The sequence below is a fragment of the Dermochelys coriacea genome, chromosome 1, assembly GCF_009764565.3.
Source record: "Dermochelys coriacea isolate rDerCor1 chromosome 1, rDerCor1.pri.v4, whole genome shotgun sequence".
NCBI lineage: Eukaryota > Metazoa > Chordata > Testudines > Dermochelyidae > Dermochelys > Dermochelys coriacea.
In genome coordinates, this window is record NC_050068.2 from 323,096,856 (window position 1) to 323,109,616 (window position 12,761).

The following is a 12,761-nucleotide window of genomic DNA, read 5'->3' on the forward strand; positions in this document are numbered from 1 at the left end:
AGCTTTATAAATGAAGCTGTTATTCTTTGCAGATGATTAAACTGACTGTTAACTATTTCAATAAGTTTGTTCATGCAAAATCTGAAACATACAGAATTGATCTTTTATTCCCTTGCTACTTCCTAGGTTGCAGTACAGACAATTCAATACCAAAGTAACTTGCCCATGCATCATGATTTTCTTCAACAGTTGCTACTATTGATGATCAAAGGATCATAAGACTATCACTCTGATTTCAATGATGTAATAGGTAGGGTATTAAATCCTGAGTAGCCCCATTGACCTCAGTAGGACATGAATAAAGTGAGCGAGATCTGGCTCATGCAATGCTCTATATTACATTCAGTGTTCTCGTAGAAGCTGTGAAGTTAGAAAAGAAGGACTAAGTTGCTTTCTACAGGTATGCAATATGAAAAATGACTCTTTTTTATCAATTGCTGTTATTTTGTTTAGACTGATACTATTATTGTTTGCAATGTTTTCAAGCACTGTTGGTCCCAGGATAATTAGAGAGACAGGGTGGATGAGGTGATATCTTTTATTGGCCCACTTTCTGCTGGTGAAAAAGACAAGCTTTTGAGCATACATAGAGCGCTTTCTCACAGTGAGCTTGAAAGCTTGTATCTTCTAACAACAGAAGCTGGGCCGATAAAAGATATTACCTCCCCCACCTTGTCACACTGTTACTGTGTCTCTTACAAAGATGTTATTCCTCAGTCTGAGGGATCTGTATCTCAGTTTCTGGGTGACTGTTTAGTTCTCTTCTTAGTTACACAGGTGTCGGACTGAAATAACTCTTTTGAAGTTAATGGAGCTATAAAAAGACAAAGGATATTCTTGTGGTTAAGACCCTGGGTGGAGATTTGTGTTCAGTTCCTGGTGGTGCCATAGACTTTTGTGACCATCAATCATTTTTTTCTGTGCCTCATTTCTTTGTTTGTAAAATGCCACACCTCTGCTTATAAGGGTGTTGTGTGAGCGTAAATTCATTAATGCTAGTGAGGAGCTCAGTGCTATAGTGTGAGTATCCAGATAGACAGTAGAAGAACATAACTGGCCTTAACATTTGTTGGCCGCCCTGCAAAGCATTTGTGATCATGTCTCTCACCACCCACAAAAATATTTGAAAATGTTGGACTATGTGATTGAAGAAAGGCCATTGAAGTACTGAGTGTCAGAGCTGAGAGTGGTCCCTTGCCCTCTGTCCCTTGTTCAGTCCTGTGGAACTGCCTCTCCTTGTGGCCCGAGATTGTTCTGTCTGCTCTTCAGAGGAGCTGGCTCAGGTACCAGAAGGGGTCGGTGGGACTCTGAGGCAGCCCTCGTGCCATCAGCAGTAGTTGGGTGACACAGTGGTATACAGTTGTGATCTTGATCTGGACTCTTCCCCAAATCAAGTAGCCTGTCGCTGTATTTTTTTTCTGCACTCTAAAGTGCAGAAACAGTCCTGGGTTGCTGTGAGGTGGCTGTCAATCTTTTAAATGAAAAAGTGGTTTCATGCTTTTAACCCTAGGGAGACATATTGTGTCAGTTTATATTGTCAAGGCTGCTTTTGCAAGGGAAAGAGTGAGAAATACAATATTTTTAAGTGAGCTCTTCACTTTGGATGAGAGGGGAGAGTTGGTGACAGGAGTGAAATTGTTTGGAAACCGTCCTGTGCTGGTGCAATAGAACCGTTCTAAGTGAGCTGGGCCAGATCACTTCATCAATAGAAATTAGGAATAAATAGCTTTTGGCCAAGCTACATACCTATTTTTCAAATTCAGATCAAGAGTGAAAAATCATCACGCAGTTCTTCTGGATGCTTGTTACTATTCTCAGATAAAGTCAGCCATTTTGTTTCCTGTTGCACAGTTGAGTTGGAAGTGAGATGGCCTTAACTAATGCATGTTTGGTTGGACAGCCTACTTTAGTCATCTTAAAAACAGAATGATGCTGTATGAGTGGACTGCAAGCATGTTGATTCTGCTGAGTTTGTAGCCTTATTTATAGGTATGTTGTTTATTTTTTGAAGCCCCACATTGGACGATTAGGAATTCCTCATGGACCTTCAGGAGAGAAAGTGGGGGTAGTAACAGTGGATGACTGTGACACTGCAGTGGCTGTGCGCTTCGGAAGTCTCATTGGGAACTACACATGTGCTGCCCAAGGAACTCAAAGTGGCTCAAAAAAGTAAGGGCATTTTACAGATATTTATTATTCATTCTCCTATTTAAAAGGAATTGAGCAATAACAACAACACATGGCAGTGAGAAGAAAAGCGCACATAGCAAAGCGTTTATAAAAAAACAAACTGACTAACTTTAAACTGGCAGATGAAATTCAGAGCACAGAAGTGAAAGGCAGTGTATATCAGAAGAAGCAATTTGAACGGCTCATACATATTGTTGAGTCCAAAATAACTAACTATAAAGACACACAAAAAATTGTTTGTGATCATTGTTGAAAGCTCGGAAACATCAGTTCATTGTACAGCAAAAGTCAGAAAAGCAAACAAAATGTGAGGCTGCCTTAAGAAAAAGAGAGTAATCCTGAAAAGATTTTGACATCATCATTCAAATCAATGGTACATCATCCCATCGCAGAAAGGCTAGAGGAGAAATAGAAAAGATCCAGAGACGGCCAATGAAAATCACTAGATACATGGAAAGCCTTTTGTCTTAGAAAAGATTGAAAAGATTAGTATTATTTAGTTTAGAGAGAAGATGAATAACATGTAAGACATGATAGAAATATATAAAATAATGAATTCTATTGAAAAGGCCAGTCAGGTGATCCCTTTTCTGAAATACAAGAACAAGAGGACACTCATTGAAGTTAAAAGTCTCCTTAACATTTAAAACTGATTAAAAGATATACTTTTTGTAGGTGATATAACTATCCTGTGGAACCTACTTCCACAAGATGTTAACACAAGGAGCCTAGGAGGATTCAGAAAGGGACTAGCAATTTATGAATAACAAAATTAGTATCCATAGTTACACCAGCCAGAATAAAAGTGTATATAACATACCAACCTTCCTGCTTTAGGCTATAAATCAACATCTCACTACTTGGGATTAAAAAGAAATTTCCATGGATGCATGTTGTTTCATAATTTTCCCTTTATGCCTTCTAACATAGCTAGTTCTGGTCACTGTTAGAGACCAATATTTGATTCTATTGGTGTGGTTGGTATGGCAACTCCAACAGTCCTAAATTACAAATTTGCAGCTAATTTTATTATGATTCTTTTTGATTATTGAGATCGGTACTTACAGTCTTGTGAAGCTAAATCCTGCAAATAATGAGCTAACAGAAAACAGTTAAATATCTCAGATTTTTTTAGTCAGATTAGCTGTGAATAAATTGTAATGTAAAGGAGGCCAAACAAATGACATGAAAATAATCCAGCTAATTTCTTATTTCTTTAGATCTTTGGATCTGACTGGACCTCTCCTGCTTGGGGGTGTCCCAAACTTGCCTGAAGACTTCCCTGTGCACAACAGAGAGTTTATTGGCTGTATGAAGAACCTCTCCATTGACAACAAGCCAATCGACATGGCTAGTTTTATAGCCAATAATGGCACTCTTGCAGGTATAAACTCCCAGATCTTCAAAAGGCCACAAGAAAAAGCTTTCTGTCACGCTGAGAGTTCTTGTGCATACCAAGAAACAGATTTTCAAAGGAGGGTGCATGGGGGAATGCATGGAAAACTGCAAGTGCAACCTTTCCATGTGAAAAATAGCATTTGATTAGCAGGGTGCAAACTGGTGTAGGTCAACTAGTTGCCCATGTACACAGCAGTGAGGCACATGTACATTTTTGCTATGACAGTCCTTGAAATTTTTCCCCTCAGGAGAAATCCTACCCTCCTCCTACATTCCCCACCCCCGCAAATCTGCCACTGGATATGGAAGGCCCAATTCATCTTGGAACTATTTCAGCTCAGCTGAACAGTGGAGGGGAGGATTTGGGACTACGAATAAGGAGTCTGCCCAACCCTAGTGCAGAGCAGGTTGGATAGGGTTATGTGGAGAGGGAAACACGCTTTTACTCTTCACTGCCAACCCTTCTGCCATCTCTCTGGGAGAAATATAACAGCCACAGAAGTTGTTGCACCTTTGAAGCTGTAGTAGCCACCATGAAGCAGTCTGGAAAATAAGGGGAAAATATTGTAGTCTTTCTAGTCTGGTCACTGTATAAATCCCCTACATGTACCCCATTTATCTGAGTGAGGAGAAATTCATACCAGTGCCGAAGACCCACACAATGTTCTGAGGCTGTGTGCACCACTTAAAGAATGAAATGGCATTTAGGAGGTTCACAAAGCTTCTGTAGGTCCTCTGCACTGAGGAGAATATCATCCAGGGATTTGCACATAGAATTTAGCCCTAAATGAACATTGCTCTAAGTCGTATTTCATGCACTCTGATGGCAAGGTGGTACTTGAGTGGCACATCTGCCCTGAACTGTAACAGTGGCACCAGAATTTGTTTTAATAACCCTCCATTTTCATGTGTTTGCATCTCAGCTATTAAAGCTCACTCTGCTCTGAAACTACGTGTAATGAGGTCAAGAAGAGTGGAATATTTTAACCAATTCTGGTTATACTTTAAAACAAATGCAATAACTCTCCAAACCTGAAATGCAAGCTACTCAGAAGCTTGTGCATACTTATCATGAGTTTTTAAAAGCTGTGGTTTAAAAATGAAACATGAGCTGCACTTCTTCTGGCCTGCTGAATACTGCTGTACTGCCTTATAAAGTGACCAGTTTCAGAGTACAATCTCAGCTGTCTGGCTCCTGTATTGGAAGAGGCAGCAAGCGGGAAGTGGTGCTCAGATATCCAGAGGGCAGGGCAGAGCAGAGCAAATCACTGTTGTGTAAAAGTAGTTAGTTCCTTCTTCTCACAGCCTGGTGGAGGTCTAGTAGAGGCACTCACTTCTGATCCTGTGTGTTCTTATTAGGTAATTAATGAGTAATGACCATGAGTTGAGGGTGGAACTTCAGCACTAACTTTGAATTATCTGGCTTTTGCCAGATTGTGTCTTTACCTTAAAATTAGCTGAACACAATTTGGTTTTTCATCTAGGTAAATATGCTCCTGTTTCAGAACAAAGAAAGATTTCAGTTTGGTTGCTTTCTGATTTGGATGCACATTCTTACGTAGTATAACTCCATTGGCTTCAGTAGAGTTACACCAGAATTAAGCCCTTTGTCTTTATCTGAGAGGTTTCTTGCTTTCCTTTGATCAAGTGGCTCTCAAAGTGTTGTAATGCTTTAATGATTTCCTTTCCCTTCAGAATTGAAAAAAGCCCAGAGAGGGTCACTCAGAAACTTATTGTTACAGTCATTTGAAGCCTGTTTTGGTGTGATGTAACCACCATTACCAAATACACAGATGGGGAATGGTTTTAGGCTGAATAGCTCTGCTTTCTAAATTCCAGGTTGTGCAGCTCAGAAGAACTACTGTGATACTAACTGGTGTCAAAATGGAGGCACATGCGTGAATAAATGGAACACCTACATGTGTGAGTGCCCCCTGCGGTATGGTGGGAAAAACTGTGAGCAAGGTAGGTGCACAAGCGTATGTATCCTCAAGTTTACCTGTGTGTTTTAGCATTTAGTTTTTAATAATTAACATCTCATAATGTATATGAAAGTTTGAGATGCTTTAGGGGACAGATAATGGAATATTGCAATAAAATGTAAAATTCATCCATTGTATATTTGAAATAACTGTGTGTGCTCATCTATATATTAAAGATGGTTGCTGACTTTTGGTTCAAAAAGCAGGAAAATATCAATCAGAAATCCTATTGGGATAAACAGTAACAGCTTTTATCTTTTCCTATTATCTATATACTAACATTAGTGAATTAGTTCTACAAAGCTTGTCACTATTCGTAATTTGCTTAAAATAAAATCATCTGATCCAAAGCACATTGAAATTAATGGAAAGACTCCCTTTGACTTTAGTGGGCTTTGGATCATGCCCAAAATGAACATGGACTTAATTATTACTTCCTTCAGCGGAAGGCAAGTCCCTCCTTAATAAGAAAAGGAGTACTTGTGGCATCTTGGAGACTAACAAATTTATTCCTTTTCTTTTTATGGATACAGACTAACATGGCTGCTACTCTGAAACCTCCTTAATAAGAACACTTTATATTTTATTGGGCTATACTTATGACTGAAAACACTGTGTATAGATATGTAAAACTTGTTAACAAAATATAGGAAAGGAGCAGCAGGTATGCTTTATAAGGGAATGAAAAATTTGGACCCAGTTCCTTTCCTGGGGAAGTAATGGAGGTTCCTCATTAGGAAAACCATAACTGGAGGCTGAGGTTCAGCACAGCAGCACTGGCATTACAGCCCCAGACCCACAGTCTAAATGGGAATAGCAGCTAGCCTGGGTTAGTACAGGTTGCTAATTTGTAGCGATGCTCCCATTCTAAGGGGAAAATCTCCTAGATTTAGGTTGCTTTCTAAGAAATAAAAGTTCAGATTCTAGTCTCACCTGCCCTAGTGTAAATCTGGAGTAACTCCATTGAAGTGAATGGAATTATTCCAGATGTACACTGGTGTAATCTGACTCATGCTTCTTTGCAGTTTGAGCAGGCGGTTTCCTTATTCTGTGTTGCCAAAGAAAGTAAGGCACACTCTTCCTTTCCGCTAGCAGGAAATAGATGCTAGAGTGATTATTGGATGATGGTTCCTCAAAAAGAAAGACCTCATTTGTGATGTTGCCTGATGACAGGTAGCTTTGTCAACCATTCGCTATATGGGTCATGTGTTATATAGCACCTGACTGGTTAATCTCTCCAGTGAGATTAACTGTGCTGAAACTGCAGGATTGGATGATTGGCTAAAATGGCAGGGCCTAATTCTGATATCATTCATACTGGTGTAAAGGTGGAATAATTCCATTGAAGTCAAGGGGCCTGATTCTCTTCTCTCTTTCTCCTGATTTTGGATAGAAAGATCAAGAGTTGTATCAAATTCATATTTCCTTGACCTATTATACCAAGAAAAAAAAGTATCAGATCATCAGAGAGCTTTAAACTAGGAATTCAGGGGAGATGGTTGGGACATGTACAGGTAATCTCCATGCCAGATTTTCTCTTTGAGAGGAAAGAAAATGAAGTAAGAAAGAATACAGCTGTGGGTAGGAGAATGGACATAATGCGGAAGGGCAGTGTACATACCAATCTAATAGGTAATATTGGCAGTAGAATGTCTGTGCTCAATCGGGTAAAGAATGTGAGCGAAGCCAAACAGCAAAAATTAAAATGTTTGTACACTAATACAAAGAGCCTAAGTAACAAAATGGAGGAACTAGAGCTACTGGTGCAGGAAGTGAAACCAGATACTATAGGGATAACAGAAACATGGTGGAATAGTAGTCATGACTGGAGTACGGGTACTGAAGGGCATATGCTGTTTAGGAAAGACAGAAATAAAGGTAAAGGTGGTGGAGTAGCATTGTACATCAATAATGAGGTAGACTGTAAAGAAATAAGAAGTGATGGAATGGATAAGATGGAGTCTGTGACAAAAATCACATTGGGGAAGAAAGCTACTTGAGCCTCCCCTGGGATATTGCTTGGGGTGTGCTATAGACCACTGGGATCCGATTTGGATATGGATAGAGACCTCTTTAATGTTTTTAAAGAAGTAAATACTAATGGGAATTTTGTGATGGTGGGAGACTTTAACTTCCCAGATATAGACTGGAGAACAAGTGCTAGTAATAATAACAGGGCTCAGATTTTCCTGGATATGATAGCTGATGGATTCCTTCACCAAGTAGTTGCTGAACCAACAAGAGGGGGTGCCATTTTAGATTGGTTTTAGTAAGCAGTGAAGACCTCATAGAAGAAGTGATTGTAGGGGACAACCTTGGTTCGAGCGATCATGAGCTAATTCAGTTCAAACTAAATGGAAGGATAAACAAAAACAGATCTGTGACTAGGGTTTTTGATTTCAAAAAGGCTAACTTTAAAAAATTAAGGAAATTAGTTAAGGAAGTGGATTGGACTGAAAAACGTGTGGATCTAAAGGCGGAGGAGGGCTGGAATTACTTCAAGTCAAAGTTGCAGAAACTATCAGAAGCCTGCATCCCAAGAAGGGGGAAAAAAATGCATAGGCAGGAGTTGTATACCAAGCTGGATGAGCAAGCATCTCAGAAAGGTGATTAAGAAAAAGCAGAAAGCTAACAAGGAGTGGAAGATGGGAGGGATTAGCAAGGAAAGCTACCTTACTGAGGTCAGAACATGTAGGGATAAAGTGAGAAAGGCCAAAAGCCATGTAGAGTTGGACCTTGCAAAGGGAATTCAAACCAATAGTAAAAGGTTCTATAGCCATATAAATAAGAAAGAAAGAAAGAAAGAAAGAAAGAAAGAAAGAAAGAAAGAAAGAAAGAAAGAAAGAAGTGGGACCGCTTAACACTGAGGATGGAGTGGAGGTTAAGGATAATCTAGGCTTGGCCCAATATCTAAACAAATACTGTGCCTCAGTCTTTAATAAGGCTAATGAGAAGTAATGGTAGGACAACAAATGGGAATGAGGATATGGAGGTAGATATTACCACATCCAAGGTAGAAGCCAAACTCAAACATCGTAATGGGACTAAATCGGAGGGCTCGGATAATCTTCATCCAAGAATATTAAAGGAACTGGCACATGAAATTGCAAGCCCATTAGCAAGAATTTTTAATCAAACTGTAAAGTCAGGGGTTGTACCGTATGACTGGAGAATTGCTAACATAGTTCCTATTTTTAAGAAAGGTTTAAAAAAAAGGCGATCCGAATAACTACAGGCCTCTTAGGTTTCAGAGTAGCAGCCGTGTTAGTCTGTATTTGCAAAAAGAAAAGGAGTACTTGTGGCACCTTAGAGACTAACAAATTTATTAGAGCATAAGCTTTCGTGAGCTACAGCTCACTTCATCGGATGCATTTGGTGGAAAAAACAGAGGGGAGATTTATATATACACACACACAGAGAACATGAAACAATGGGTTTATCATACACACTGTAAGGAGAGTGATCACTTAAGATAAGCCATCACCAGCAGCAGGGGGGGGAAAGGAGGAAAACCTTTCATGGTGACAAGCAAGGTAGGCTAATTCCAGCAGTTAACAAGAATATCAGAGGAACAGTGGGGGGTGGGGTGGGAGGGAGAAATACCATGGGGAAATAGTTTTACTTTGTGTAATGACTCATCCATTCCCAGTCTCTATTCAAGCCTAAGTTAATTGTATCCAGTTTGCAAATTAATTCCAATTCAGCAGTCTCTCGTTGGAGTCTGTTTTTGAAGCTTTTTTGTTGAAGTATAGCCACTCTTAGGTCTGTGATCGAGTGACCAGAGAGATTGAAGTGTTCTCCAACTGGTTTTTGAATGTTATAATTCTTGACGTCTGATTTCTGTCCATTCATTCTTTTACGTAGAGACTGTCCAGTTTGGCCAATGTACATGGCAGAGGAGCATTGCTGGCACATGATGACATATAACACATTGGTAGATGCGCAGGTGAAGGAGCCTCTGATAGTGTGGCTGATGTGATTAGGCCCTATGATGGTATCCCCTGAATAGATATGTGGACAGAGTTGGCAACAGGCTTTGTTGCAAGGATAGGTTCCTGGGTTAGTGGTTCTGTTGTGTGGTGTGTGGTTGCTGGTGAGTATTTGCTTCAGATTGGGGGACTGTCTGTAAGCAAGGACTGGTCTGTCTCCCAAGATCTGTGAGAGTGATGCATCGTCCTTCAGGATAGGTTGTAGATCCTTGATGATGCGTTGGAGAGGTTTTAGTTGGGGGCTGAAGGTGATGGCTAGTGGCGTTCTGTTGTTTTCTTTGTTAGACCTGTCCTGTAGTAGGTGACTTCTGGGTACTCTTCTGGCTCTGTCAGTCTGTTTCTTCACTTCAGCAGGTGGGTATTGTAGTTGTAGGAATGCATGATAGAGATCTTGTAGGTGTTTGTCTCTGTCTGAGGGGTTGGAGCAAATGCGGTTATATCGTAGCGCTTGGCTGTAGACAATGGATCGAGTGGTATGATCTGGATGAAAGCTAGAGGCATGTAGGTAGGAATAGCGGTCAGTAGGTTTCCGATATAGGGTGGTGTTTATGTGACCATCGCTTATTAGCACCGTAGTGTCCAGGAAGTGGATCTCTTGTGTGGACTGGTCCAGGCTGAGGTTGATGGTGGGATGGAAATTATTGAAATCATGGTGGAATTCCTCAAGAGCTTCTTTTCCATGGGTCCAGATGATGAAGATGTCATCAATGTAGCGCAAGTAGAGTAGGGGCGTTAGGGGACGAGAGCTGAGGAAGCGTTGTTCTAAGTCAGCCATAAAAATGTTGGCATACTGTGGGGCCATGCGGGTACCCATCACAGTGCCGCTGATTTGAAGGTATACATTGTCACCAAATGTGAAATAGTTATGGGTCAGGACAAAGTCACAAAGTTCAGCCACCAGGTTAGCCGTGACAGTATCGGGGATACTGTTCACTACAAAAAGAAGGATTCTGGGTGGACTCCTCCTGAAGGTCGAAACAGCAGCCTGGATTTCTACATAGAGTGCTTCCGCCGACGTCCACGAGCTGAAATTGTGGAAAAGCAGCATCGCTTACCCCATAACCTCAGCCATGCAGAACACAGTGCCATCCACAGCCTCAGAAACAACTCTGACATCATAATCAAAAAGGCTGACAAAGGAGGTGCTGTCGTCATCATGAATAGGTTGGAGTATGAACAAGAGGCTACTAGGCAGCTCTCCAACACCACTTTCTACAAGCCATTACCCTCTGATCCCACTGAGAGTTACCAAAAGAAACTACAGCATTTGCTCAAGAAACTCCCTGAAAAAGCACAAGAACAAATCCGCACAGACACACCCCTAGAATCCCGACCTGGGGTATTCTATCTGCTACCCAAGATCCATAAACCTGGAAATCCTGGACGCCCCATCATCTCAGGCATTGGCACCCTGACAGCAGGATTGTCTGGCTATGTAGACTCCCTCCTCAGGCCCTTCGTTACCAGCACTCCCAGCTATCTTCGAGACACCACTGACTTCCTGAGGAAACTACAGTCCATTGGTGATCTTCCTAAAAACACCATCCTAGCCACTATGGATGTAGAAGCCCTCTACACCAACACCAACAACACCCTCTACACCAACATTCCACACAAAGATGGACTACAAGCCGTCAGGAACAGTATCCCCGATACTGTCACGGCTAACCTGGTGGCTGAACTTTGTGACTTTGTCCTGATCACTCTCCTTACAGTGTGTATGATAAACCCATTGTTTCATGTTCTCTGTGTTTGTGTATATAAATCTCCCCTCTGTTTTTTCCACCAAATGCATCCGATGAAGTGAGCTGTAGCTCACGAAAGCTTATGCTCTAATAAATTTGTTAGTCTCTAAGGTGCCACAAGTACTCCTTTTCTTTTTACAGGCCTCTTAGTTTGACATCTGTAGTATTCAAGGTCTTGGAAAAAATTTTGAAGGAGAAAGTAGTTAAGGACATTGAGGTCAATGGTAATTGGGACAAAATACAACATGGCTTTACAAAAAGTAGATCGTGTCAAACGAAGCTGATCTCCTTCTTTGAGAAGGTAACAAATTTTTTAGACAAAGGGAACGCAGTGGATCTAATTTACCTTGATTTCAGTAAGGCATTTGATACGGTTACATGTGGAGAATTATTAGCTAAATTGGAAAAGATGGAGATCAATATGAAAATTGAAAGGTGGATAAGGAACTGGTTAAAGGGGAGACTACAGCGGGTCACACTGAAAGGTGAACTGTCAGGCTGGAAGGAGGTTACTAGTAGAGTTCCTCAAGGATAGGTTTTGGGACCAATCTTATTTAATCTTTTTATTACTGACCTTGGCACAAAAAGCAGGAATGCACTATTAAAGTTTGTGGGTGACACAAAGCTGGAAGGTATTGCCAATACAGAGAAGGACCGGGATATCATAAAGGAAGATCTGGATGACCTTGTAAACTGGAGTAGTAGTAATAGGGTGAAATTTAATAGTGAAAAGTGCAAGATCATGCATTTAGGGATTAATAACCAGAATTTTAGTTATAAACTGGGGACGCATCACTTGGAAGTAACAGAGGAGTAGAAGGACCTTGGAGTATTGGTTGATCACAGGATGACTATGAGCCGCCAATGTGATATGGCTGTGAAAAAAGCTAATGCGGTCTTGGGATGCATCAGGCAAGGTATTTCCAGTAGAGATAAGGAGGTATTAGTAGCTTTATACAAGGCACTGGTGAGACCTCATCTGGAATATTGTGTGCAGTTCTGGTCTCCCATGTTTAAGAAGGATTAATTCAAACTAGAACAGGTTCAGAGAAGAGCTACTAGGATGATCCAAGGAATGGAAAACATGTCTTATGAAAGGAGACTCAAAGAACTTGGCTTATTTAGCCTAACCAAAAGAAGGCAGAGAGAAGATATGATTGCTCTCCATAAATATATCAGAGGGATAAATATCACAGAGGGAGAAGAATTATTTAAGCTCAGTACCAATGTGGACACAAGAACAAATGGATATAAACTGGCCATCAGGAAATTAGACGAAGGTTTCTAACCATCAGAGGAGTGAAGTTCTGGAACAGCCTTCCAAAGGAAGAGCAAAAGACATATCTGGCTTCAAGACTAAGCTTGCTAAGTTTATGGAGGATATGATATGATGGGATAGCCTAATTTTGGCAATTAAATTGATCTTCAACTATTAGCGGTAGATATGCCCAATGGCC

General features: G+C 40.7%; 1 protein-coding gene across 1 annotated transcript in view; it reads left to right on the top strand.

Annotated features, from left to right (window-relative positions):
- CELSR1 (cadherin EGF LAG seven-pass G-type receptor 1) overlaps window positions 1–12,761 on the top strand; it is a 292,313-nt gene that overhangs the window by 209,123 nt on the left and 70,429 nt on the right. Inside the window, 3 exon segments of the mRNA XM_043507789.1 lie at window positions 2,012–2,169; window positions 3,411–3,574; window positions 5,428–5,553. Of these exon segments, the coding sequence (XP_043363724.1) occupies window positions 2,012–2,169; window positions 3,411–3,574; window positions 5,428–5,553 (448 nt within the window).